This window comes from Tenrec ecaudatus, chromosome 4 (genome assembly GCF_050624435.1).
Source record: "Tenrec ecaudatus isolate mTenEca1 chromosome 4, mTenEca1.hap1, whole genome shotgun sequence".
Taxonomy (NCBI): Eukaryota; Metazoa; Chordata; class Mammalia; order Afrosoricida; family Tenrecidae; genus Tenrec; species Tenrec ecaudatus.
Window position 1 is genome coordinate 117877654 of NC_134533.1, and position 23272 is coordinate 117900925.

At 46.4% G+C, this 23272-nt stretch overlaps 2 protein-coding genes across 3 annotated transcripts in view; both read right to left on the reverse strand.

The window, feature by feature from the left end:
• The window catches only part of DDX6 (DEAD-box helicase 6), a 36444-nt gene extending 32285 nt beyond the window's left edge, over positions 1 to 4159 (reverse strand). Inside the window, exons 1-2 of one of the 2 annotated variants that reach the window (XM_075546680.1) lie at positions 4063 to 4159; positions 690 to 1160 (exon numbers count right to left, since the gene is read on the reverse strand). In XM_075546680.1, the coding sequence (XP_075402795.1) occupies positions 690 to 889 (200 nt within the window). In that variant the 5' untranslated portion in view covers positions 890 to 1160; positions 4063 to 4159. Of the gene's footprint in view, positions 1 to 689; positions 1161 to 3786; positions 3939 to 4062 lie in introns of those variants that run through there. The other variant, XM_075546681.1, reaches the window with a different exon arrangement.
• Positions 4160 to 7485: 3326 nt separating this feature from the next.
• On the reverse strand, positions 7486 to 7662 carry LOC142447075 (small EDRK-rich factor 2-like). Its single transcript, XM_075548787.1, has one exon. It carries the CDS (start codon positions 7660 to 7662, stop codon positions 7486 to 7488), a length of 177 nt encoding a protein of 58 aa, XP_075404902.1.
• Positions 7663 to 23272: the final 15610 nt, after the last annotated feature.

Here is a 23272-nt window from a genome sequence, read left to right on the forward strand (position 1 = left end):
GGAGAAAAGTCTTTTTAAAAAAGTTATGGAGTTTCTATACTTACATCTCAGAAGGCTAGGCAAGTATAACACTTTAAATTCAAAACTTGAAACTGGCTTTAACTGATGCTTAAAAACTAATGTAAGGTGCCCTTGTAACACTAGAAACCGCTACGTTGTCAAGAATAGAAAGGACCCCATTTTTCCACTCACACATAACAAACTCAGCTAAGACCTTCTACACTGAGATAATTAGGACAGCCAGAAATGTTTCAAAATTGATATATACCACCGACTGCCTGTGCTTATTATTGAACCTACCGTCATTAATTATGGGAGAAACCTATTCTGTGCTATTGAAAATAGCCACTAACCCACTGCGGACAAGCCAATCCCAAGTGCCCAGGCTCTGCAGGGCAGAAAGAGTAGTACTGTTCTCTGGGTTTCCTCGCCTCTCAAGTCTTCACAGGAGCAGTTTCATCTGTCTCGAGAGGAGGGACTAGTGTTTGAACAGCCAACCTTGGCATTAGTTGCCCAGTGCTTATGCCCACAGCACCACCAGTGTTCCTTCTGCAAATAGCTAGTAGGCACAAAATGGTGCTCTCTAGTTGCCAACAGTTAAATAAGGTATACACAAAGCAGTTGCAACAAGGTAACAAAAATAAATCTTCTTCGTCCTTAAGTGTATTAATTATTAACTTAACACTTACTTAATAGCGGTGGTCATACTCTGTGCTTGCTGCTGAGTGCCATTATTGATTGTGTTGGTGTTTTTCAGCTGGTTGATCTGTTGCTGTGTCTGTGTTCCCCCTCCGCCAGGGCCACCACTGGGTTTCACAGGGCCCCTCAGCTGTCCATTTTGACTGGATAGACCCATTATAACAGGGTTCTCTGTTCTGGCCGTGCTCATGCTGTGTTAATTTTAAAGATGTCTCTTTCAAACTTCAAAACTTTTGAAAGTCAGTACAGAAACTGTAATAACAGTTTATTAAGCTCTCCAAAACGAAGAGATAAATATAAGTCTTGCTCAATAAATGAGTCCTTTATTGCAATGCAGGCAAGCACCTGTACGTCTCTGAACGGTCAGCAGCAGTCACTTGCTCTCATGCGCCGACTCAACTTTTGATTTTTAAAAAGCCCTCTATCAAGGTTGAGTTGTATCTGAATTCACTCACTTTGATCTGAAACAGACAAAAAACAGAATTAGCAAATACAGGAAAGTTAGGAGAAAAAAACAACCCTTGTACCTTCTTTTAAAATAACTCCTTTAAAGGGAATCTCTAAAAGAACTTATCTTTTAAATTAACGAATTAAGAACAGTTATACTCACACAAAATTACTATTCACTAGAAAGACAGAAAGATGAAGGACCTCCAAACCAAACACACTGATCCAAAAAAAATCTTAGCTCCAAGCAGCTGGAGGGATCAGAAAGATACTATAAACTAGCATTAATTGTCAAATGATAATCTTTTTATTTCACTTTCTTCCATGAATTTTTAAAAAGTCCCAGCAACCTCTAAATGTCAATGTTTCATTATACTTAGTAATTGCATTACAGTGCAGTCAAGTGTCTGTCCTGCCATTTTCTTAGTGTAGATACACACACTAACAGAGAAGCTTTTTCCTATGTCTGATGGCAACTAAGAGTTGTTGAAGAATTAAGCAACTGTTCTTTCAGAACTCTATACTTTCTGGAAAGTGAAAAAAAAATAAAGCTAACAAAAAACAAACACCTCTGTGCCTTTATGAATTAAAACTATAGAACTTCACAAACATATGATCCTTTCCCTGTTAGTTTTACCCCTTCAAATAGTGAAGAAATGAAAGGATATGGGCAAGTCAGCATCTCAAAGTTTTTTGCTTGAAAAACAGTCAAGGGATTCTTTAGCTACTTTTAATAACATCTGAACACTAAAAAACGCTTTAACTTCTTTTTCTCCAAAAAGTATGTCTTGATTTAATGTAACATTGTGGTTCAAAATAATTTTAAAACAAACAACAAAATTTTCTACGTAATAAGACATATGTGAAAAATCTAAGCACACTAATGACTTTAATAAACCCAAAACAGTAAATCTAATTCAGTATATTTTAAAATAGAACTGGCTTAAAAAAATTAAATTCTATCCCCCCAAACCCAATTTTTAAAAACCATAAAAGAAAAACTTAATTACAAAAGCCAAGTTTTTTAAAAATAACATTTTTACCCAAAATACTTAATCTAGTAATCAGTGATACTTGCCATACCTATGGCTTCTTAAACACAAAATTATGAAATGTTTTTTATTATGTCCTTCGACAGCAGATCAAGTCGCTCCCAAATTCTCCTTAGCACATGCACAGTTATATGTTTCTAAGTTTCCCTGCATCTGACTGAACACCTAAGCTGACTGGTTCACAGCCACCTCATTTCAGTTGCAAAGGTAGTAAAAGGTTTCTTATATTGACAGATTTATATCATCATGATCAACAAGATCACCACGTTCACACACAGGGATACAGTTGGGTCTGGTCGGCAAGGCACTGAGAGATTGATATTATATATCACTACCCATCCTGCGCGGCTGGGCCCCATTCCCCCCCAAGATCCAAAAGATGACAGTGATAACGGTTCCCCTCCGAGCGAAACTGGTGTGCACTGCAGCTTTTTTCGGTCTCGGAGGGGGAAACGATTCCTTCTGCCCCTTCCCAATTAAGATTTGCAATTTTTATTTCTAGATTAAAAAGCGCCCAAGGAAACGTAAAGTAGTTGGGAGAAGCCCTGAAGTGAATCACAGGACTTTTCCAGGTTGGAAGGTAGCAACTGACAGCTTCCGACCCCCAATACAACCGTCATCATTCAGAGCTGTTTGCAAGGGCAGCTGCAGGGTCGTTCTCTGCTCGCTGGAAGATGCAGGCAGCCCCTGGGGGGCACCAACCCCCCCCCCCCCCACTAGAACCTACGAAGAAAAACCCAAGTACGAACACAGTGGCTCGCCAGAGCAGACACGGCACGTAGTGACAGGCATCAAATGATTACTGTTACTTTTGTTACGGATGCTTTAGTGTATCCGGAGGTGTTTCTTTCAGGCTCCCCCCGCACCCCCACCCACCCCGAAAGGTACACCCCGCACTCGCAGCCACCCACCCGTTTGACTAATCGATACGAACCGTATTCCACTGCCCAACTTACACACCAGATCGACTTCAACACGCACTTGGCCAGGGCACCGTCGGTCACGGCTCTGAAGCCGAGGGGCCAAAGGAGATCGTGGAAGAGAGGGGCGACGGAGGGCCAGCGAAGGACGCAGCCCTTTCAGGTCCGCCTTCCCGCACCCCAAGCCTGCCACCCTCGGAGCCCGCTTCCTCCGCCACCAAAACGCAAGGGGCCGGCGCCCGGGGGCAATCCTATCTGCGCCACACCAGCCGGCCAGCGGCTCCGCGGGCAGCAGGCGATGGGGACTCCCTCCCCCGCCCGCAAGGCCCGAGCCACGGACACCCCAACTCAGGACGCCCCTCGGATCGCCCCACGACCGGGGCCTGCACACTCAGTCATCGGCCTACAGGGCCCGTCCCGAGTCAGCAGCGCCGGGCTCGCCGGACCAGGGTGCCCGCACCCCGTCACCCCCACCCCAGCCCCGGGCGCCCTCGGGCCGCATCCCCCATGCCCGATGCAGCGCCTCCGAGGGCGGGCTCGCTGCCTCCGTCCCGCGGCCCCCTTCCGCCCGGGCCCGGCCCAGGCCCAGGCCGCCGCCGAGCGCCCCCCCGCCGCCTCCGAGCGGGGCTCCCTCCCCGCGGCCCCCGGCCTCGGGGCCACCCCCTCACCCCGCTCGCCGCGGCGCGGGCCCGAGTCCTGCCAGCGAGGCCACTCCCGCTCGGCCCCCTCGGTCCTTTATTGTTGACTCGAAGCTCCCAAAATGGCGGCGGCGGCGGCGGCGCCTTCCTTCTTGGAAGCCTCCGCCCGCCCCCACCCGGCGCCCTCGCTCCGGTCCCGCCCGCCGCCGCCCGCGCCCCGCGCCGGCTGTGAGGGGCTCGCCGCGCCCGCCCGCCCTCCCGCCCGCCCGGCTCCCCGCGCCCGCCCTCCCGCCCGCCCGGCGCTACCTCCGCCGCTGCCCGCTCTCATGGCGCCGCCGAAGTCGCCGCCCGGGCTGAGCTCCGTCGGCTCCCCGCCCCCCGCGCGCGTCCCCTCCCTCCCGTTCCCAGTCCCTCCGCATGGCGGCGGCCGCGGCTCCGCCTCCGCGCAAGATGGCGAGAGCGCGCCGCCGCCACCGCCGCCGCGCCCGACGCGGCGTCACGGCGCTGCTTTGCGGCCGGACATCGCGGCCCGGGCGCCCCGGGGAGGACGCGGGGGCCCTGCGGGCGGGCGGCTTCGCCTCCGAGGGGAAAGGCGTGCTTGCCCGCAGCCGAGGGTGCGTCGAGCCCTCGGGGCCCTCGGAGCCTGGCCCCGAGCAGGACCCGCTCCGAGGACGGCCCCCGGCGGCGCCGCGCCCGCTGACCTGAGTGCCCCGTCCGGCGCGCCGCCCTGCAGGACCGAGTGGCCGCGCGCGCCCGGGTGGGGGCCGGAAGGGGCCCGGCCGGCGGCCCAGGCGCGCCCGGGGGGTGAGGGCCCGCCGAGCGCGGGTGGGCGCCGCGCGGGGCAGCAGGCCCAGGAGGGCGCGCCGGGACGGCAGGCTGGGCGCCGGGGCCGGGGCCGCGCGGGGAGCCGAGGCTTGAGCCGCGGAAAGAGAGCGGGGGACAGACTTCCTTTAGCGTCGGGGGAACTGGGGAGCCGGCGTCATGGACGCCGCCCTGGGGAGAAAGCGGAACCCGCAGGCGGCCGGTGCTTTTCTGCCGCCGGACGCTCCCCAGAAACACGGTGTGTGCGTGCTGCCACGTGCACGACGACCCCAAGCCCCCCGTTTTCCGTGGCAGAAACGCGATCCCAGGAAGAGCCAGAAAGCTAACTGGGTCCAGGGGAACGAGAACCCTCTGGCCCTGCAGAGAGACGGAATCTAGAGAAGGACAAGGGCCAGCCCGTAGCTGACACCACCCTGACCCACAGCCTTCGCCGCAGCAAGCTCAGGAAGCCCAGCCACAGGCTCGGCAGCCAGCGACCCCACAACTGTCAGGGACCACCAACTTCCCTAGTTTTTGCCCGCTTCCAACTCGGAGCCAATCAGAGGCAGCCAAATCGGGCCCGCACACCAATCAGCGGAGAGGCCCCGCTCCTCGTTAGCCCGCCTCCAGCTTGCCCAGGCCTGCTCCCTCCAATCAGCGCGGAGCTGAAGCTTCGCCCGGTTTCTGCGCTCAAGCCCTTGCTGTGAGTCAAGGTGGTGGTTGATCGCACCTCGCTGTAGCAGTCTCTGGATAAATGGGCTGTTCGCTCTCCCTCGGTGGCCTTCATTTCCACAGTTGATGGGAAGAGAGGGTAGCTTAAGAGTCATTATTAAAATGAGGACTCCCCCTTGCAATTTTGTTGTTGTTTGAAACGAACTTGTATATTGCTAGAGAATCCGAGTCGGCTTCAGTTCTACTTTTTCTCCTTTGAGAGCCGCTCAGACCCATGTTTAGATCTGTAAGGAGCCTGCGGTGGGAGTGGGGGGTTAAGACTGTGACCCTTATCTCTTTAAATGTTAACTTTATTTAGGTTGCTATTTATTTGTTTTTCCCTTTCTGTGGACTTTAACAGTTATAAAGAAAAACATGCTATGTGGTCGCACAGCCCCCTCCCCTCGAATCAAATGAGTCCTCCTGTGTCCCCACCTTCTCTTCTTGTCTCCCTCCATAGGTCCCTGTCTCTTCCCTCTCCCTATTCTGAGCCCACCCCTAGCCTTATCTTTCAGCGTGAAAACCATTTCTCTTTATTTTCCTATGTAATGGTATATAATAAAACATTTATGAGATTGACTAATTTTGCTAAGCATAATGTTCTATGACATTAGTTGTCCACGTCTTAAGGTGTTTTAACAGAGTCATCATTTTTGAAAATGTTGCATAGTATGCCATTAAATGAATATACCAGAGCTTGTTTACCCATTCCTCTGTAGTTGGGTTGTTTCCATCTTTTTTGCCTATTGTAGAAGTTACTGCAATAAACATGGGGGTACATGTATTTGTTCATGTTTGTTCTTTATTTCTTTACGGTGTGTACCACATAGAGCAGTGGTCCTCGACCTTCCAAATGCCACGACCCTTTCATACAGTTCATGCGGTGACCCCCCAACCATAAAATTATCTCTGTTGCTACTTTATAACTGTAATTTTGCTATTGTTATGAATCAGGCAACCCCTGTGAAAGGGTCGTTCAACCCCCACAGGAGTGGTGACCCACAGGTTGAGAACCACTGCTATAGAGTGCTGCAGGGTCATAAGGTATTTGTATTTGCACTTGTTTACGAAAGCGCCATACAGATACCCGGCTATCGAAATATATAGCATCGGGGGTCTTAAAGGCTTGAAGGTAAATAAGCGGCCATCTAGCTCAGAAGAAACAAAGCCCACATGGAAACACACCAGCCTGTGCAAATACAAGGTGTAGTAGGGATCAGGTACCAGGCAGCATCAGAACAAAAAAAATCTTACCATAGTGAATGAGGGGGGCAGTGCAGAGTGGAGACCCAAAGCCCATTTGTAGGCCACTGGAGATCCCCTTACAGAAGAGTCTTTGGGAAGAGATGAGACAGTCTGGGTGCAATGTAGCAACTATGAAACATACAACTTTCCTCTAGTTCCTAAATGCTTCCTCGTCACCCACTATCATGATCCCAATTCTGCCTTACAAATCTGGCTACTGTACACTGGTACAGATAGGAACTGGAAACAGGGAATCCAGGACAGATGATCCCTCAGGACCAGTGGTGAGAGTGGTGATATTGGGAGGGTGGAGGAAGGGTGGAGTGGAAAGGGGGAACTGATTTCAAGGATCTACATATAACCTCCTCCCTGGGGGACAGAACAGAAAAGTGGGTGAAGTGAGACGTCAGACCATGTGTGTAAGATATAACAAAATAATAATTTATCAATTATCAAGGGCTCATGAGGGAAGGGGGCTAGGGGAGGGAGGGGAAAATGAGGAACTGATGCCAGGGACTTACATGGAGAGCAAATGTTTTGAGAATGATGAGGGCAATGAATGTACAAATGTGCTTTACACAATTGATGTGTGTATGGATTGTGATAAGAGTTGTATGAGCCCCTAATAAAATGATTTTTTTTAAAGCACACACATATTTCCATAGTGGTGGTACAATTCCACAAGTCTACCAACTATAAATGAAAATTCCAATCTCTCCGCACCCTCTCCACGTTTATTATTATTTTTAATGACAAAGCTACGTTTAATACTTTGGGGCGAGCCCCACAGGAATGAAAAACACTGGGAAGGGGTAACCCCTTGTCCCCCAGGTGTGGCTCAGGGGGAGAGGGGCTATCTGAGTGCAAGGAAGCACAACAGGGACCCGCCATGGGTGCTGGGACCTGTGCGCACTACAGGACTGGCTCCAGGCCACAGGGGGAGGGCACGAGGGTTGGACATGAAGCCACAAGCTACCTGGGTCCCTCCTCCTTCTCGTTTGCCTTTTCCTGCTTCAGCTGCGTGATCTCCGAGTCCCTCTGCTTGCAGGCAGCGGCAGCAAACCCGTCATCTTGGCGCTTTCCCTTAACCGCGTCGCTCTGCGTTTTCATACTCTGGCGGGCAAGCTCGCGTAGGTTACCGCGGGCCATAGCGACCGCAGCGGCTGCGGCCTGCCTAGGTTGCGTCCCCTCATTCTGTCTCTGTTATTATTTTTTAACCACAGAGGTGGCATCTCTGTGGTTTTGATTTGTATTTCTCTTATTGCTAATAAACTGGAAGAGTCATATGATTATTATAGCCACCTGGATGTCATCTTTAGTAAACTGTCTATGTCTTGTGCCCGTTTTTTTATTCGATTACTTATATTTTTCTTGTTAGGTCTTTTTAATTAATTTTTTTCCTTCTTAGGTCTGGTAATTTGCTTTTTTCCCCATGGTCCCACAGATCATCAGGTCTTTTTTTTTTATTACATTTTATTAGGGGCTCATACAACTCTTATCACAATCCATACATATACATACATCAATTGTATAAAGCACATCCATACATTCTTTGCCCTAATCATTATTAAAGCATTTGCTCTCCACTTAACAGTTCTTTTTTTTTTTAACCTTCAAATTAAAAGATCATTTTATTGCGCCTCTTACAGTTCTTATAACAATTGTTTCAAGCATATTTGTACATATGTTGCCACTATTATTTGTAATCATTTACTTTTTATTGAGCCCTTGGTATCAGCTCCTCTTCTCCCCCCTCCCATAATCCCTTGATAAATTATAATTTTTTTCATATCTTATACTGACCACTGTCTCCCTTCCCCTATGGTTCCTGTTGTTTGTCCCCTGGGGAGAGGTGTTATGTGCCAATCATTGTGACCAGTCCCCCTTCCTTCACTCCTCCCCACCTTTCTCCTGTCCTCCAGATCAGGTAGTTTTCTATAGATTTTTGAAATTAGCCTTTTATCTGATATGTCATTGCTAAATGTCTTTTTCCTCTGGGAGTTCTCTTTGAACTGTTTGATGAAGTCTTTTACTGTCACGAATGTCCTATCTCTAGAAGGCCCTGGTCCTCTCCGTTGCCTTCTGTGGTGTGGGTCATCTACATGACGTTCAGTAGTGCATGTCTTGTAACAGGACATTTACGCTTGTCTCTCTGTTCCATCGATGGTCTTTATGGTTCTAGGTTGTAGATTTAGGCCTTTGCTCCAGCTTGAGCTTGTGTTTGAACATGGTGTGACGTATGTCCTGTTTCTTTTGCAGCTGGAGTTCCAGTTTTTCCAGCACTGTTTGTTGAAAAGGCTACTCTTACCCCCTCAGTGCATTTCAGTCCTCTATCTGTAGGTACTTGATTGCATGTTGGGGACCTCTCTTCTAATCCATTGTTCTTCATGTCTCTTGTTGTATTAGTACCAGGCAGTTTTGATTGCCTTCTATATAATAGGTTTTAAAACCTGGGAGTGAAAAAAAACCCTGTCTTTGTTCCTTTATAGTGTTTTGTTTATCCTGGGTTTCTTTCCTTTCCCTGTAAAGCTGACCATCAGTTTCTCCATTTCTTTGAAGAATTGTGCTGGGATTTTGATCTGACTTGCTTTCCCCTTACAATTTTTCATTCTACATTTGTAACATCTCATCTCCCATGCAAATTTTAAAACATCCACTCATGTAAGGGGATAACCTTGCACGTGTGCGCATCCAAGAAAGAGAATGGCTAAGTGATATCCAAATTAAAAGATAACGGATGAGGATTTGTTTCAGTATCTTTCCAGGTAGTAGGAATGTGAAGAGGCCATTTTGTAGTAAGATCTCTTTAGGCCACTCAAGAAATAGGCACAGGCAAAAGGAAAGGAGTTTGCAATCATAAATAACTGTGCCTTCTAAAAGGTTGAAGGCAAGACAAAATGAACAACCCAAGTGGAGCAGGAAGTAGCTGCCCCTGCCAACAACCTATGCGTCCTTCCACGGCTAACACCCTTGAAGGTGATGCAAGTGTGCTTATAAAACCAGCCGACGTCAGGGCCTCGAGTCTGTGCCCGCCCCATGCACAAGGGAACGTGGTGGGCGGTCCTAGGCTGGCCCCACGATGGCCGATGAACTGGACAGTTGTACTCCAGAGTTTTCCTTGCTGGTTTTCTTTCAGAGGTATGTCCCAGTGCCCTTTTCCTAGTCTCCCTTCAGTCTGAGAACACCACTAAACCTGCTGAGCGTCCTGTCCGCATCTAAGTCTCCACTGCCAGGATGTCCATGAGATCATTGACGGAGAATGGAACTCCGGTCTCCAGCCTAGAAGGCAAGAATTCTACAAATGCTACTACTAAGCCAACGGTGCCTTCAAACCAATCACCTTGGCGTTAACTCCGCCTCACGGAGACCCCATGTGAGTCATTGTGCTTGCTGTAAGATTTCCAATGACTGGCTGGGGCTTTTGTTTTTGTGAAGATACCGGGCTTTCTTCCCAGACAGCTCTCTGGGTGGAACTGAAGCTTTGGTTAGCAGCCCAACCCTTCAAGCTTTGTTAACAACTGGGGACTCCTCGAATCAGCCCTTCCCAGTCTTCTGGTGAAATAGCATGGAGCTTTGAATCCTTGGATCTTATCTTGTCTGGACTCAAATTTATGGTTGCTAAATTCAATTCAAAGAACCCTGGTGGTGTAGTGGTAACGCAATGCACCGCTGTCTGGTCAGCACTTCGAAACCGCTCCTTGGGATAATGATGAGGCTTTCTACTCCCTTAAAGAGTTAAAGTTTCAGAAACTCACAGAGGCAGTTCTACAAAGGCCACTGTGAGTCAGAATTCACTCAATGGCAGGGAGCTTGCTTTGTTTTTTGAGACCCAGTTCAACTCCCACTACTTTCCCCCTCCCTAGTTTCATCAGATGAACAAGAATCATGGAAAATGATATGTTGGGAATACAAATTATTTGCTAATGCACAGTGTTGTGAAAGTATTTATACTTTATGTCTATATAATATATGAAGTATTTACTCTTTGATATTTATAGAACACAGAAGCCCTGTTAGTTCAGTGGTTAAAATGCTTCCCAGCTAAGTAAAAGATGGGCATTCAAACCCATCAGCTGCTGCGTGGGACTCAGATGTGGACTTTCATAAGTTGGTGGTGGTTGGTGCTGTCCTTGCGTCCTATTGGACACACAATGCCCTGCTCCATGAATAATGGAAGGTCAAGTTACTTTACTGCAAAGCATTTGAAAAAGGGAAAATGTGCTATAACGCTGATCATTGTATTGAGGATAGGTTATAGGTAAAGTTTTTTCTTTTAGGTGATAAACATATTTGTAGTTTTGCATTTCACACAAAACAAAACAACAAAAAAAAGGAAAAGATGAAACAAAAAATATCCAGCTATGACTACCGACTGCTCAGAAAGGAGTCATATTAGGATGTCCTGTCATAGAGTGGGGGGAAAATGTGAGGAGAATTCAAAATCATAAAAAATACCCGGTAGAGAATGATGGAATCCTAACACGAAGGCACTTAGTTACCACCCAGGTCTGGAACTGAATCCACCTCGTGTTGGAATAAGCAACTACGGAAGAGCCCTAGTGGCCCAGTGGTTAACCGCAAGGTCAGCGGTTCAAAGCCACTAGCCGCTCCAAGGGGAGACTTGAGGCTTTCTACTCCTGTAAAAAGTTACCTTTCCACAATGTAACCCCAGGACAAGATAGAGAGGGTTAGGAAAGAAGAGCTAGAATCCAGAAACACAGGGAAGAAGTAAATGATGGTACACTGAAGGAATTTAAATGTATATAAACTGCTGAATGTAAGATTAATGGTCTACTCTGTAAACTTTCACCTAATTCATAAGAAACTGGTTTTTAAAAAACAACAAAACAAACCATTAGACTTACAAAAATCATAAAACAAAAAACAACTGACAGAAAGTGGAAAGTGTGAGGTCTATCTGCCCTACCCCCGTAGAGGCCATTCCCACTCATAGAGAACCTATCGGGCAGGGCAGGTGGTAAATTCTTAAATGAGGAGAGAGCCTTATCTTTCTCCCACGGAGCAAATTGATCTTAAGATTAATAAAGTTCAATATACAAAATCCTTTCCTGTCGGGAGCCAAGAGACCGGCCATAACTTTGCCTGTCCGGAGCCATGAGGACGGGCCATTGTCTTGATCTTTAGTGCCTGAGCTCTGTAACTTTCCACAGGAACTGTTTTTTCAGCGGTCATTGTTCTCAGGGAAACACCTGCGGCTTGCTTCCCCCATTTGTTGTTCTCAGGGAAACACCTGCGGCTTGTTTCCCTTTCCCTGGCCTATATAAGCGGTAGGCGTTTACTCAATAAACGAGACTTGGTCAGACTGCTGTCTTGTCTTTATTTCTCGTGTCTCTTGACCCCCCCCCCCAATTCCCACTCCCTCCTCCAGGGTCCACGTTTGAGTTCCCGTGGGTCGGGACATCTGGCGCCCAACGTGGGGCCTGGATATGGGGGATACCATGAGGAAGAAGGTGCCAAAGGACGCCAGCGAGTAAAAGAGAAAGAAAAATCCTTCAGCCGCAGCGGGAACCTGCCGCACCGAGACTGAAGGTGAGTAAAAGCGTCTGAAAATGGGACAAGAATTAAGCCAGCATCAGGTTTATGTTAAACAATTCAAAGAGGCTTTAAAGACACGAGGAGTAAAGGTTAAAAGTTGTGATTTATTTAATTTTTTTGACTTTATAAAAGATACTTGTCCTTGGTTTCCGCAGGAAGGAACGATTGATATAAAAAGATGGAAAAGGGTTGGCAGTGCTTTGGAGCATTATTATTAGGTCTTTGGACCGGAAATAATTCCTGTTACAGCTTTTTCTTATTGGAATTTAATTAAAGATTTGATAGATAGAAAGGAGAGTTGTCTGCAAATAACGGGGGCCATTGCCCAGATGGAAGAAATATTAAAAGTCAGTTCTAAAACAGATCTCAGAGTCTCCACCAGAGAAGGAGATTGACATAATTTCCCTAGAAAGTGATGAAGAGGGGGCCAAGGGTCCTCCTGTAATAGAGGAACTTAAAGAAAAAATTAGTAGCTTAAAGAACAGATAAAACTAGAAGAGTTACATCAGTTTTTGATTACCAGGCTATAGACATTGAGATCAGGGAGTCAAAGGGTGTCAGAACCAGAAAAAGGGACGGGAATGGCCCGCTCACTTCGACAGCCTAGGAAACATCTCCCTACAAAGAAAATGCCTGCAGACAGAGAGGAGGGGGATTTCTCTCCTGTACATGCTTTCCCAGTTACCAAGACCATAGACGAGCAGGGGGAGCCTGTCCGAAATTATGTTGGGCTCAAATTCGCCCTCATAAAGGAATTAAAGGCTGTTTCTCAATATGGGGCTACCTCTCTGTACAGCTTAGACCTTTTAGATTCTTTGGCTGAACGGGCTTTTACCCGATCTCTTACCATTTTTGTGCCCCTTGGTTGGCCTATTACTCTTGCTCTCACTGGGACCTGTGGTGTTTACAAGCTCATGGCATTTATCAAGCAACAGATTGAGGCCATCCAGGCAAAGGCTATACAGGTCCATTACCACCGCCTTGAGATGTGCAAACAGGGTGGCTCATACGAGTAGGTATGATAAGACCCCCTGCCCTTGTGTGCTGAACTGGACAGTCAATGACGGGTAAGATCGGCACAAGACATACCAACCTACGACAGACATTGGTTTGCTCTTATTTTATGAAAGCATTCCATTGATCAATGACGGGTAAGGATGACTCTTGATGCCTGACAACCTAAGACAGATGCAGTTCCCGAAGGGATCTCTCTTGGCTTTACAAAATAAAAAAGGGGGACCTGTCGGGAGCCATGAGGCCCGGCCATAACCTTGCCTGTCGGGAGCCATGAGGCCCGGCCATTGTCTTGATCTTTAGAGCCTGAGCTCTGTAACTTTCCACAGGAACAGTTTTTTCTGCGGTCATTGTTCTCAGGGAAACACCTGCGGCTTGCTTCCCCCATTTATTGTTCTCAGGGAAACACCTGCGGCTTGTTTTCCTTTCCCTGGCCTATATAAGCTGTAGGCTTTTACTCAATACATGAGTCTTGCTTAGACTGCTGTCTTGTCTCCATTTCTCGTGTCTCTTGTCCCCCCAATTCCCACTCCCTCCTCCAGGGTCCTCGTTGAAGTTCCCGCGGGTCGGGATACTTTCCCAAATATAGCAGTTGAATAAAACCATGAAAGGTGGAACCTGTGCAAAGTGGAAACCTATTTGAGAAGGCAGAGTCCAATATTTTCCACTAAAACCAGCAATAGGAAAACGATAAGACCTAGAAAAAGGAGGCAGTCCTGCTGAATTTCAGCTATCGATTTTCCCAAGTCATTAAAGACTAAAGGGTAACTAGCCACACAAGAACCAAGTCCCAGTTCCCTGAACTCTGTAGGTAAACATTGTCTTGTTCAGTTAAGACCCTGGAGAAATAGGAGGCAGTGTGGATCTACAGAGACCTCAGGAAACCTCAGTGCAAGCTGCACAGGGCCCATGCATAAGCCAGTGTCTTTAATCACTGAGGGACTGCACCAGGCACATTTCATTGGGATAAATGTTCCATCTCCAGAGTAAACTCAAGTTGAAACACAGGAAAGCAATATTACACAGGAGGGGAGGAGGTAGGTTAAACACATTTTCCCCACACTGCCAGGGTTAATGAGAGATAACACCCCTCCATTTCCAGGGTACCACAACAAGCTAGCCAAGAAGGTCGTCAGAGGTCTCTCAGCCTCATCAGGTCTCCACACTGTATGTATGGTCATTGTCTAGAGAATTCAAGCCATTCGTTTTGCCGCCTTAGTTTCCCCAGTATGTCTGGGGGCTAGCAATTTTTGCTTATTCATGAATTTATTCATGACAGTAATGCATGGCAAAGAAAACATTGCACTCTGGAAACTAGCTCTTTAGGTCTGAATTTGTGTTGGTAACAGGAAAGGATGGATGTCATCACCACATAAGATGCCATGTTGCCCTTCACTGCTTTGGGACAGCTGCTGACTGGTAACTTAATGTGAAGAGCCTTGTTATCAGACACAGAGCACTAGAATTGATTATGGTAGACATAAGTTAAAATGTAATACCATTCAATCTCCCTTTTAAAATTGTTGTTTAAAAAAAAGTAATCACACAGGCTGGTGTGCTTCTTCCATGTGGGCTTTGTTGCTTCCCTGCTAGATGGCTGCTTGTTTAATTTCAATTTAATTTCAGTGTGAGATACAAAATAATAACAATATATAATTGATCAAGGATTCACAAAGGTGTGAGGGTGGGGGAGGGAGGGGAAAAAAGAGCTTATACCAAGGGCTCAAGTAGAAAGAAAATGTTTTGGAAATGATGGCAACATATGTACAAATGTGTTTGATAATGAATTATGTATGGATTATTATGAGTTTTAAGAGTCCCCCCCCAAAATTATTAATTTTTTAAAAAGTAAAGGGGAAATACACATAGTAAGCCTCCGGTGAATTCCCACTGACCATAGACCAGGGATATGAATAGACTTGTTACCACATGGAGTGCATTGGCAAATGGATGATTGTAGAGCAGGGGTGCTCAATACGTCGATCGCGATCTATTAGTCCGATTGCAAATGTAGTGTGTGGTAGATCGCATGGCATTAAAAAAATAGACTTAAGCCTATCATCAATCCCGTCATTTAATTGATATACAGCATAGCCAATCAAATGCAATCTTAGGTGGCAAACAACTGCGCTAAGTGCAAGCACTGACAAGCTAAGTTATTGCCAAGTTTTAGACGTTTTTTTTCTCTTAAACGTAAGAAAGGGTATTAAAGTGAGTGGGGGAGCTGGACCCAGTAATAAGACAAAACGTATTGGGAGATCTTGACACTACAAGCCGACATTAAGTTGTAAGTCCAGAGCACATGAACAGTTCTGGAACTTACAGAGAACACGAGAACATGGGCTACCTCCTTGACTGCATTATTCAGCTCTACCTATTGATGTGAGTCAGCCTTTTCCCACAGAAAGATCATGAAGTCCAACTACCGTTCCACCTGACTGATGACCATTTGGAAGTGTGCTTGAGGCTGGCTGTCAGCAACTTCTGTCCAGATTATGCATCCCTGGCTCATTCCATTCAGTGCAAGTCATCAGAGTAAACTCAGGTCATGGCAAAAAATGCACATAGTTAATTGTGTTGTGCAATATGGACTCATGCAGTTATGTAAGGTACACGAACATGCATTGCACATATAAAGAATTCTCAATGCATTTATGGATAAATATAATACAGAAATAAATATGTTTTGCACTTTTGTAGTTGGTAGATCGTTTTGACTTGATCATTTTATAAGTAGCCTCATGCTGAGAAAGTGTGAGCATCCCTGTTGTAGATACAATGAAATTAAAATTCAGCACCTTATCATCTGATCACCTTTTTGACTCATTTTAAATTTGTTCTAGTTTTTCAATATTTTCTACTTTCTCTTCAACTGAGGTTTTTCTCTGTTTTACTTTGTTATGGTTGTTAGTTTTTGTTTGTAGGTTTTTGTGGGCTTATGACCGTTTTTCTGTCTGTGAAATCCAGGATAGGTAAATCTATAGAGACAGTAGCTGGATTAATGTTTCTAGGGGGCATGCAGGGGCAGTTGGAGAAAAAGGGGGAGCTCCTATCAATGAGTACAAGAAAGAAGAAACTATTCTAAAGTTGGTCGTGGTGATGATTGCACAACTCTTCCTAGTATGCTTGAAGTATTGCATTTTATGATCTGTGGATTATGTGCCAATAAAGCAGTTTTAAATAATAACAATCCTTCTTGGATTTGATGGCTTTGGGGTAAGTAGCATGCCCTCACTACCCAGCCCCTATGACAAGATACAACAGTGCTTCAAAAAGTAGTGGGGAATTGAATTAGAGGGGAATGGTATTTTCCCACCAACTTGTAGACGCCCCCTGGTATTTCTCAATAATATCCTCAAGGGAAGTACCGGAGCCTTAGCAACCGTGAAAATGTGCAAGCCGGGTTTATGCCGTCGATGAACCTCACGGGAGCAGTTTTGCCATATCCTACAGGGGGCGCGAGGGGTTGCCATCAACTTGACGCCCGTGCTTTTGTTGTTTGTTTTTTTACTGGTCCTTGAAAAGGAACCTACAATCTTAGCTCTCAGTCCCAGACGGGTAGCTTACAATGAAAAGTTGGGCAGTTTCTTCATTCCTGTGTACCGTGGTTGAATTAAATAGCATCTCTGGCTACCAGGACCAGACAAGGAATAGCGAAAGAAAAAGTATTGCAATGCATGGCCTCCCTAGGTCTGCATCTGTCTGAGTTCCCAAGATGATATTTTTGTATAAGAGCTCAGTTGTTCCCAATACTGCCTTGAGAGGATTACTGTACTTTTCACCACATGAAGTCTATATCCCATTGAAGGTCTGGGACTGCCTCTGCTCCAATCTTTGAATTACAGTGTTGGCAAAGAATAGGAAATATACCACAGCTAACACTAAGAAAAAAATTAGTTGGTGATGCAATTTATTAAGACTTTTGCCTGGAATCCTACTTATTTTACCAGATCAAAAATGTAGTTGGCCAATTCAATTGTTTCTTCAGATTCTGTCATCTTCCCCTTCTTCCACTCTGTGCCTTCCAGTCTTCTTAAACAAGCACCACGCTCCTGATCTCACCCTTTCCACTCCAGGAGTTTTGATGTTGGAAAGAGCCACCTAACCAGGCTGCTTGCCTCAACCGCAAATCCCTGCTTCCCGATCGCAGCTGAACCCTGCAAGCCTCTTTACTGACCCTTCTCAACCCCGGGTGCTTGTTAGATCCCACGGAGACACTTTAAAAGCCCTGAAGCCTAGGTCCTACCAGAGGAGATCAGCCAGAATCGTTGGGGTCAGGCGCCCAGCATAATTTTTAAAGCTCCCAAGATGATCCGAAGTGCAGCCAAGTATGAGAACTGCTGCTTTTCAATCACAAGTGGTTTCCCAGAGCACCGTTCCAGATCCCTCCTTCCTTCTCTCCCTAAGTCCACCGGGAACCCCAATCAAAGCCTGTCATTCCAGTGAAGTTCCCTAAACAGAACTGATTCCCACAGAATCAGTTTTGTTCTTCCCTTGAAGGGTGCAGGGTCTAGACCTCCTATCTACGTTTTCAGGCATCCCTGTGCAGCGTGAATGGTTATGTACTCACCTCCTCATCAGCAGACTGTTGCCTCAAACTCACCAGAAATGCCTTGGAAGAAAGGCCTAAAGGTCTCCCCCCAAAGGCCACAGACTGTCAGGGGCACAGGGGTGGGGGTGGGGGAAGTCTCTTCTCCAATACATGGGGTTCCCATTGAGTTAGTCTTGGAAACCCACAGGGGTAGTTCTACCCAGCCCTATGGGGTCCTTCTGAGTCAGAATTGATTTGATGGTAGTGAGTTTGGGTTTCTCTGATGAGGCTAACCTGGCTCTTATGGAGCGCTGGTGACATAGGGGTGACCATTTGGGCTGTGATCCTCAAGTCAGTCGTGCGAAATGAGAGCTGCTCTGAAGGAGAGAGATGAGACCTTGTACTTCCTTGAGTTACAGTCTTTAAAAACCCACAGGGCAGTTCTACCCTAACCTATAGGATCACCACGAGTTGGGATCCACACATTGGCAGCGAGTTTGGTTTCAATCTGCTTCTTAAATCTAATCCTTTAAAATAAAATATCCTATCAACTGCTCCCTTTCCTTGCATTTTAAATCTCTCTCCAACTTCGTGCTGGTTCATCTTGTTGACCTGAAATCACACCCAACTCTTTTTTATGTTATTAATCATTTTAATGGACACATCATTCAATTGTATGAAGCACACTTGTACATATGCTGCCATCAACATTTCCAAACCATTTTCTTTCTACTTGAGCCCTTGGTATCAGCTCCTTTTTTGCCCCTCCCTCCCCAGTACATGTCTTTCTGGCTTTGCTCTGGTTAAGCACTGGTAGAGAGATGACAAGAGGAGCCAGCACATACTTCATGCCTCTTAGGAACATACTCTATGCTAAGTCATCCTGTTGCAAAATCTTGTCCACTTTTAGTATGGGCTGTCAATTCATCTCTGCCTTTTGTCAATACTGTCACCATTTCAATTCCGTTTACTTGCATTGCTTGGATTACGTGGAGTTTGCATGGACCATTTCAGTAGTCCCAGACTTCCTGGTCCTACCTCTCCCCACTTTTAGCCCATTCTGTGTATGATACAGAGGAGTCCTGGGGGCTTAGTAGTTGTGTGTTTGGCGGCTAACCATAGGGTCAGCAGTTAGAGACCAGCAGCTGCTCTGGTGGAGAAAGACAAGGCTTTCTACTCTGGTAAAGAGCTACAATCTTGGAAACCCACAGGGGCAGTTCCACCCTGCCTTAGAGAGTTGCTTTACGTTGGAATTGACTCGGCAGTGAGTTCGGTTTACATAGATTGTAATAAGCGCCCGAGTGATACCGTTGGATCAGCCTTAGACTGCTAATCATAAGGTTGGTGGTTCAAAACCAGCCACTCCATGGGAGAAGGCTGAGGCATTGGATCCCATAAAGATGAACAGTCTCAGACCTCTTGAGTCCGAATCAACTTGGTGGCAGTGGATTTGCTCTGAGGTGAGGAGGAGACCGAGTAGGGAGCCTTGGCAGAATCGTGGGCTGGTTACTCAGCTGCTCACGGAAAGATCTGTACTTTCAACCAACTAGTCACTTCCTGGGCCAAAGATGAGGCTGTCTGCTTCCCTAAGAGACTTAAGTTCAGGAAACCCAAAGGGTAGATTTGAGATCTACTCGGTGTAGTAGGTTTGGGGTTTCCATGTTGGAATCGACAAGATGGCAGTGTGTTTTGTTCTTGGTTTGGTATATACTACACAAAGAGCTTTTCTCATCCACCTAACTACTGCTCAAGAATCTCGAATGATTCTCTATTACTTACAAAATAAAATGAAATTTCTCTTTCTTTTTAGCGTAAGTAGGAGGCTCCCAGAATCTCCACTTGTCCAGTGCCTAGGAAGCTGGCCCTTGGTAAGTTTGGCTTTGTTAAGAAGCTGGGCCTTCTGGCCATTGCTGAGAAAAGACTTGTTTGAAGATTGATTGGTTTTATCTTTGCATTTCTTGATCTTTATCATTCAAGTTTCAGAGAAAATGTTATCTTCCAAGAGATACTTTCCTAGCTATTTAAAGTAACCTCCACTTTATCCCATTAAACTCCCCAAAATGATTTTATTGACTTACATATTTATTGCCTATGCCCTCCTAAACAGGAAGCTCAACTCAAATCTACTTCCACCACTGAACTTTGATAATTCATCTGTATTAGCGTTTAAATTCCAGGCACCCCGTTTGCAGAAGTCTGTGGGTGACAATGAAAGCCCAAAGTCCCTTTGTGGTGTAAAGCCTCCATTGAATTCTTTCTGATAGTTGGCCAGGCAGATTACACTGTAAAGTGGAATACCTCCACCCCAGTGATAAACCCAGGGCAGGGCAGTCTCCCTTAGGGCTTTACCTGGGTGTGTCCTGCATGGAGAACCCCTTACTGGGGCTTACAAGGTCATGAGTCATGCCCTGACTGTCTTGGTCTAAAGGCCCTGGACCAACCTTGTAAGCTCTTAATGTACATGTCCCAATCATGGTCCCACCTGTAACTGATGTATTTATGGACCTGCCTCCAATCATGCTTTCTGAATTTCTTTTCCCTTCCCAAGCCCTTTTTAAACCTTCGTTTCTCAGCAAACTAATAATCTAGCAAACTAGCACCACATACAAATAATCTCCCTCCATCCAGTTTGTGTCTTTGTCTTTGTTCCCCTTAAATTATACTTCAGATTTCGGGTCTCTTTTGTACCCTAAAATATATGTCAACAGCTTCTTTTTGCCCCTGCCCCTTTGAAGGGTGCTGTTGCTAAGGTGACAGCTACCCTTACGTAGAATAGTCTGAGTGGATGCGAAAGGGAGTCTTGGTCCCCATAGTGGGTTAAACATTGGGCTGCTAATCACAAAATTGGAGGTTCAACCCCACAGGCCATTCTGTGGGAGAAAGATGAGGTTGTTTGCTCCCTCTGAGCAGAGTTCAGTCTTGGAAGTCCTAAGGAGCAGCTCTCTGTCCCTCCCATAGGGTCACTGTGGGTAAGAATCCACTTGATGGCAGTGGCATGGCTTTTTGTTTGTTTGGGTTTATGCTTGGGTCTTTCCAGAGTAATTATGAATGGTGCCTCTTTTTATTCTCAAAAAATCCCAATTTGGACAATTAATTACATTATCATTGTGCTTACAGTTTTATGTGTACACCCCCCTTCAAGATACAGTCTTGGAAGCCCTATGTCGCCTTTCTAGGTGATGCTCATCTTTCTTTTGCCAATCACACCTGCGAAGGGACGTTGTATAGATATGGTAGAGGCTCTGGATGTGTTTGCTGAATTGGATTAGCTGATAGATTAAAATAAGATAATAAATGTGAAGAGTCTAGACTAATATCTAATACAGTGTGTTAGGTTTTTTAAAAGTTCAATAAATGTCATTTTTCCTTCCCCCAGATGACTCCAAATATCTGTCTCTGAAGCTTGTTTGCATTTTGAATGGTTTTTTTGTGTGTGTGGGTTTGGGTGGACTTGTTTCTTCTCACTTTGTCTTGTTTATTGTTTGTTCTCAAACCAAAATTCACTGCCATTGAGTCGAGTCGATGCTGACTCATAGCGACCCTACGGGACAGAGTAGAACTGCCCCTGTGGGTTTCTGAGACTGTAACTCTTTTCAGGAGTAGAAAGCCCAGTCTTTCTCCCGAGGAGAGGCAGGTGGTTTCAAACTGCTGACTTTGTGGTAACCACTGTGCCACCAGGGTTTCTTTGTGTGTTCCAGGGGGAATAAAAGACCTTAATGCTATACAATCCACACTCACTGCCACCGAGTCGATTCTGACTCATAGCAACCCTCTGTAGGCTGTAAATCTGTCTGGGTACAGATAGCCTCTTATTTCTCCCAAGGAGTGACTGGTGGGTTTGAACAGCCGACCATGTGGTAAGCAGCCCAAGGCTTCCGGGACAGTGCCGCTAGGGCTGCTTATTCTGTGGCGACCCCTTGATTAATCCTTAAACAGGATCAGTACAGGACCAAGACAACCAGTCAAAGGAGAGAAACCATCAGCATGAGGCCAAGACGGAATCCAATGGAAAGAATGCATAGCTGTAGGGCTAATTATAGAAGATGAGAAGCCAAGAAAACCATCACGAACTCATGACTCGGGGCACACCAATCAATTCATGTTGCGCATGGCACTACAGAGGCTGGAGAAAGCACACTGATTGGGACAGATATACAATTAAAGACCGAAAAGGCTGACAAAATTGGTCCCAGGACTTAACATTTTTTGATTTATTGCTACGAATGAGATGGGGGTGGGGCGGTTCACATTTCCTACCATAAGCTCAGCTTTTAACACCCCACCCACCCACCCTGATTTCTTTCTTCCCTCTGAGCAATCTCAATCCTCCCTTTCACCCGTCAAAACCTATCAAGCATCTTCTCACCCTGGCCCTCCTAAGTTTCCCCTTCGGTTGTAAGTCTTTGCCTCAGTATTAGCCCTTATCTTCATGGTCTCAGACAATAGTTGTCTTTTTGTGACTGACTAACTTCATTCGGCACAATGTTTGCCAGGTCCGTCCATATCATGAGGCGCTTCTCCTTGTTTCCTTGTTGTTGTTTAGGGATGCATAGCATTCTCTTGTGTGTATGTATCAAAGCTTCTTTATCCATTCTACCCCCCATCACCCCCCCCCCCCCGAAACCATTTTATGAGGAGCTAATCCAGACATCATATCATTCGATAGGTCAGTCACCTCAAGCAGTATTGCACAATTGCTACCACAGTCAGTGTCAAACATTTTCTTCCTTCTGGGACTCCTTGAAATCAGCTCTCCTCTCCCCCCCCCAGTACCCCCAGGGACCCTTATGTTAGTTGTTTTCTCTCTAAGTTCATCAATCTAGCCATTGTCTTCTGAGGCCATTTGGGCTGTTTCCAACTTCTTGCTATTGGGAACAGCACTGCCGTGAACCCGGGAGCGCATGTGCCTGTCTGCTAGGCTCGTCCTTCTTTAGGGCACACACCAAGCCAAAGGATTGATGGATTGCATGGGTTTTCCAATCCCAGTTGTGGGAGGTAGGGACCACAATGGTTGTGCAGGTCCTGGGACTCTGACTCCCTGGCTATTTTGTCGGGGTGTGACTCATGACCACACAGCCCTACACCAGGGTACCCCAACTTCTGGGGATATAAATAATTAAGGACCTGCCCAGGGAACTTCCCTGAGGGTAAAACCGCCCCTCCTCAGTGCTTTGCTGGGATGCTTTGTAATTACTTTTAACACACACTGCCTGAGGTCAAAGCTGCCTCATTACTGATTAAAAGGGCAAAGAGAGCTTCCAACTGGAGTTAGGGCTCCCCCAGTAAATCTCCAAACCAAAAAACCAAACTCATGGCTGTCAAGTGGATTCTGACTCATAGCACCCCAGAAAGGCAGGGTAGAACGGCCCCTAAGACGAAATCTTGTTAGGAGTACACAGCCTGACCTTTCTCCAGGCCGTAACTGCAGCACAAATTAAGCGCTTTAGAATGTAAACTCTATTGCCATTAGAAACTTTTTGAAGGTAGGGATGTTAGGGAGCTACCATAGGGAATGAGGCATCCATTTCGCATGCAGAGGAGGTACACCTGGATGGGCGCTGCACCTCGCCTGGCCCACCTAGGCCAGGTGAATTCAATTCAGTCAATGAGGTCGACCAGGGTCGTCCACCACGCCTTCCCAAGGAATAATTGAAAAAG

Coding starts and splice junctions, on each gene's coding strand:
- LOC142447075 (XM_075548787.1), bottom strand. CDS start 7,662: ATGGCCCGCGGTAACCTACGCGAGCTTGCCCGCCAGAGTATGAAAACG.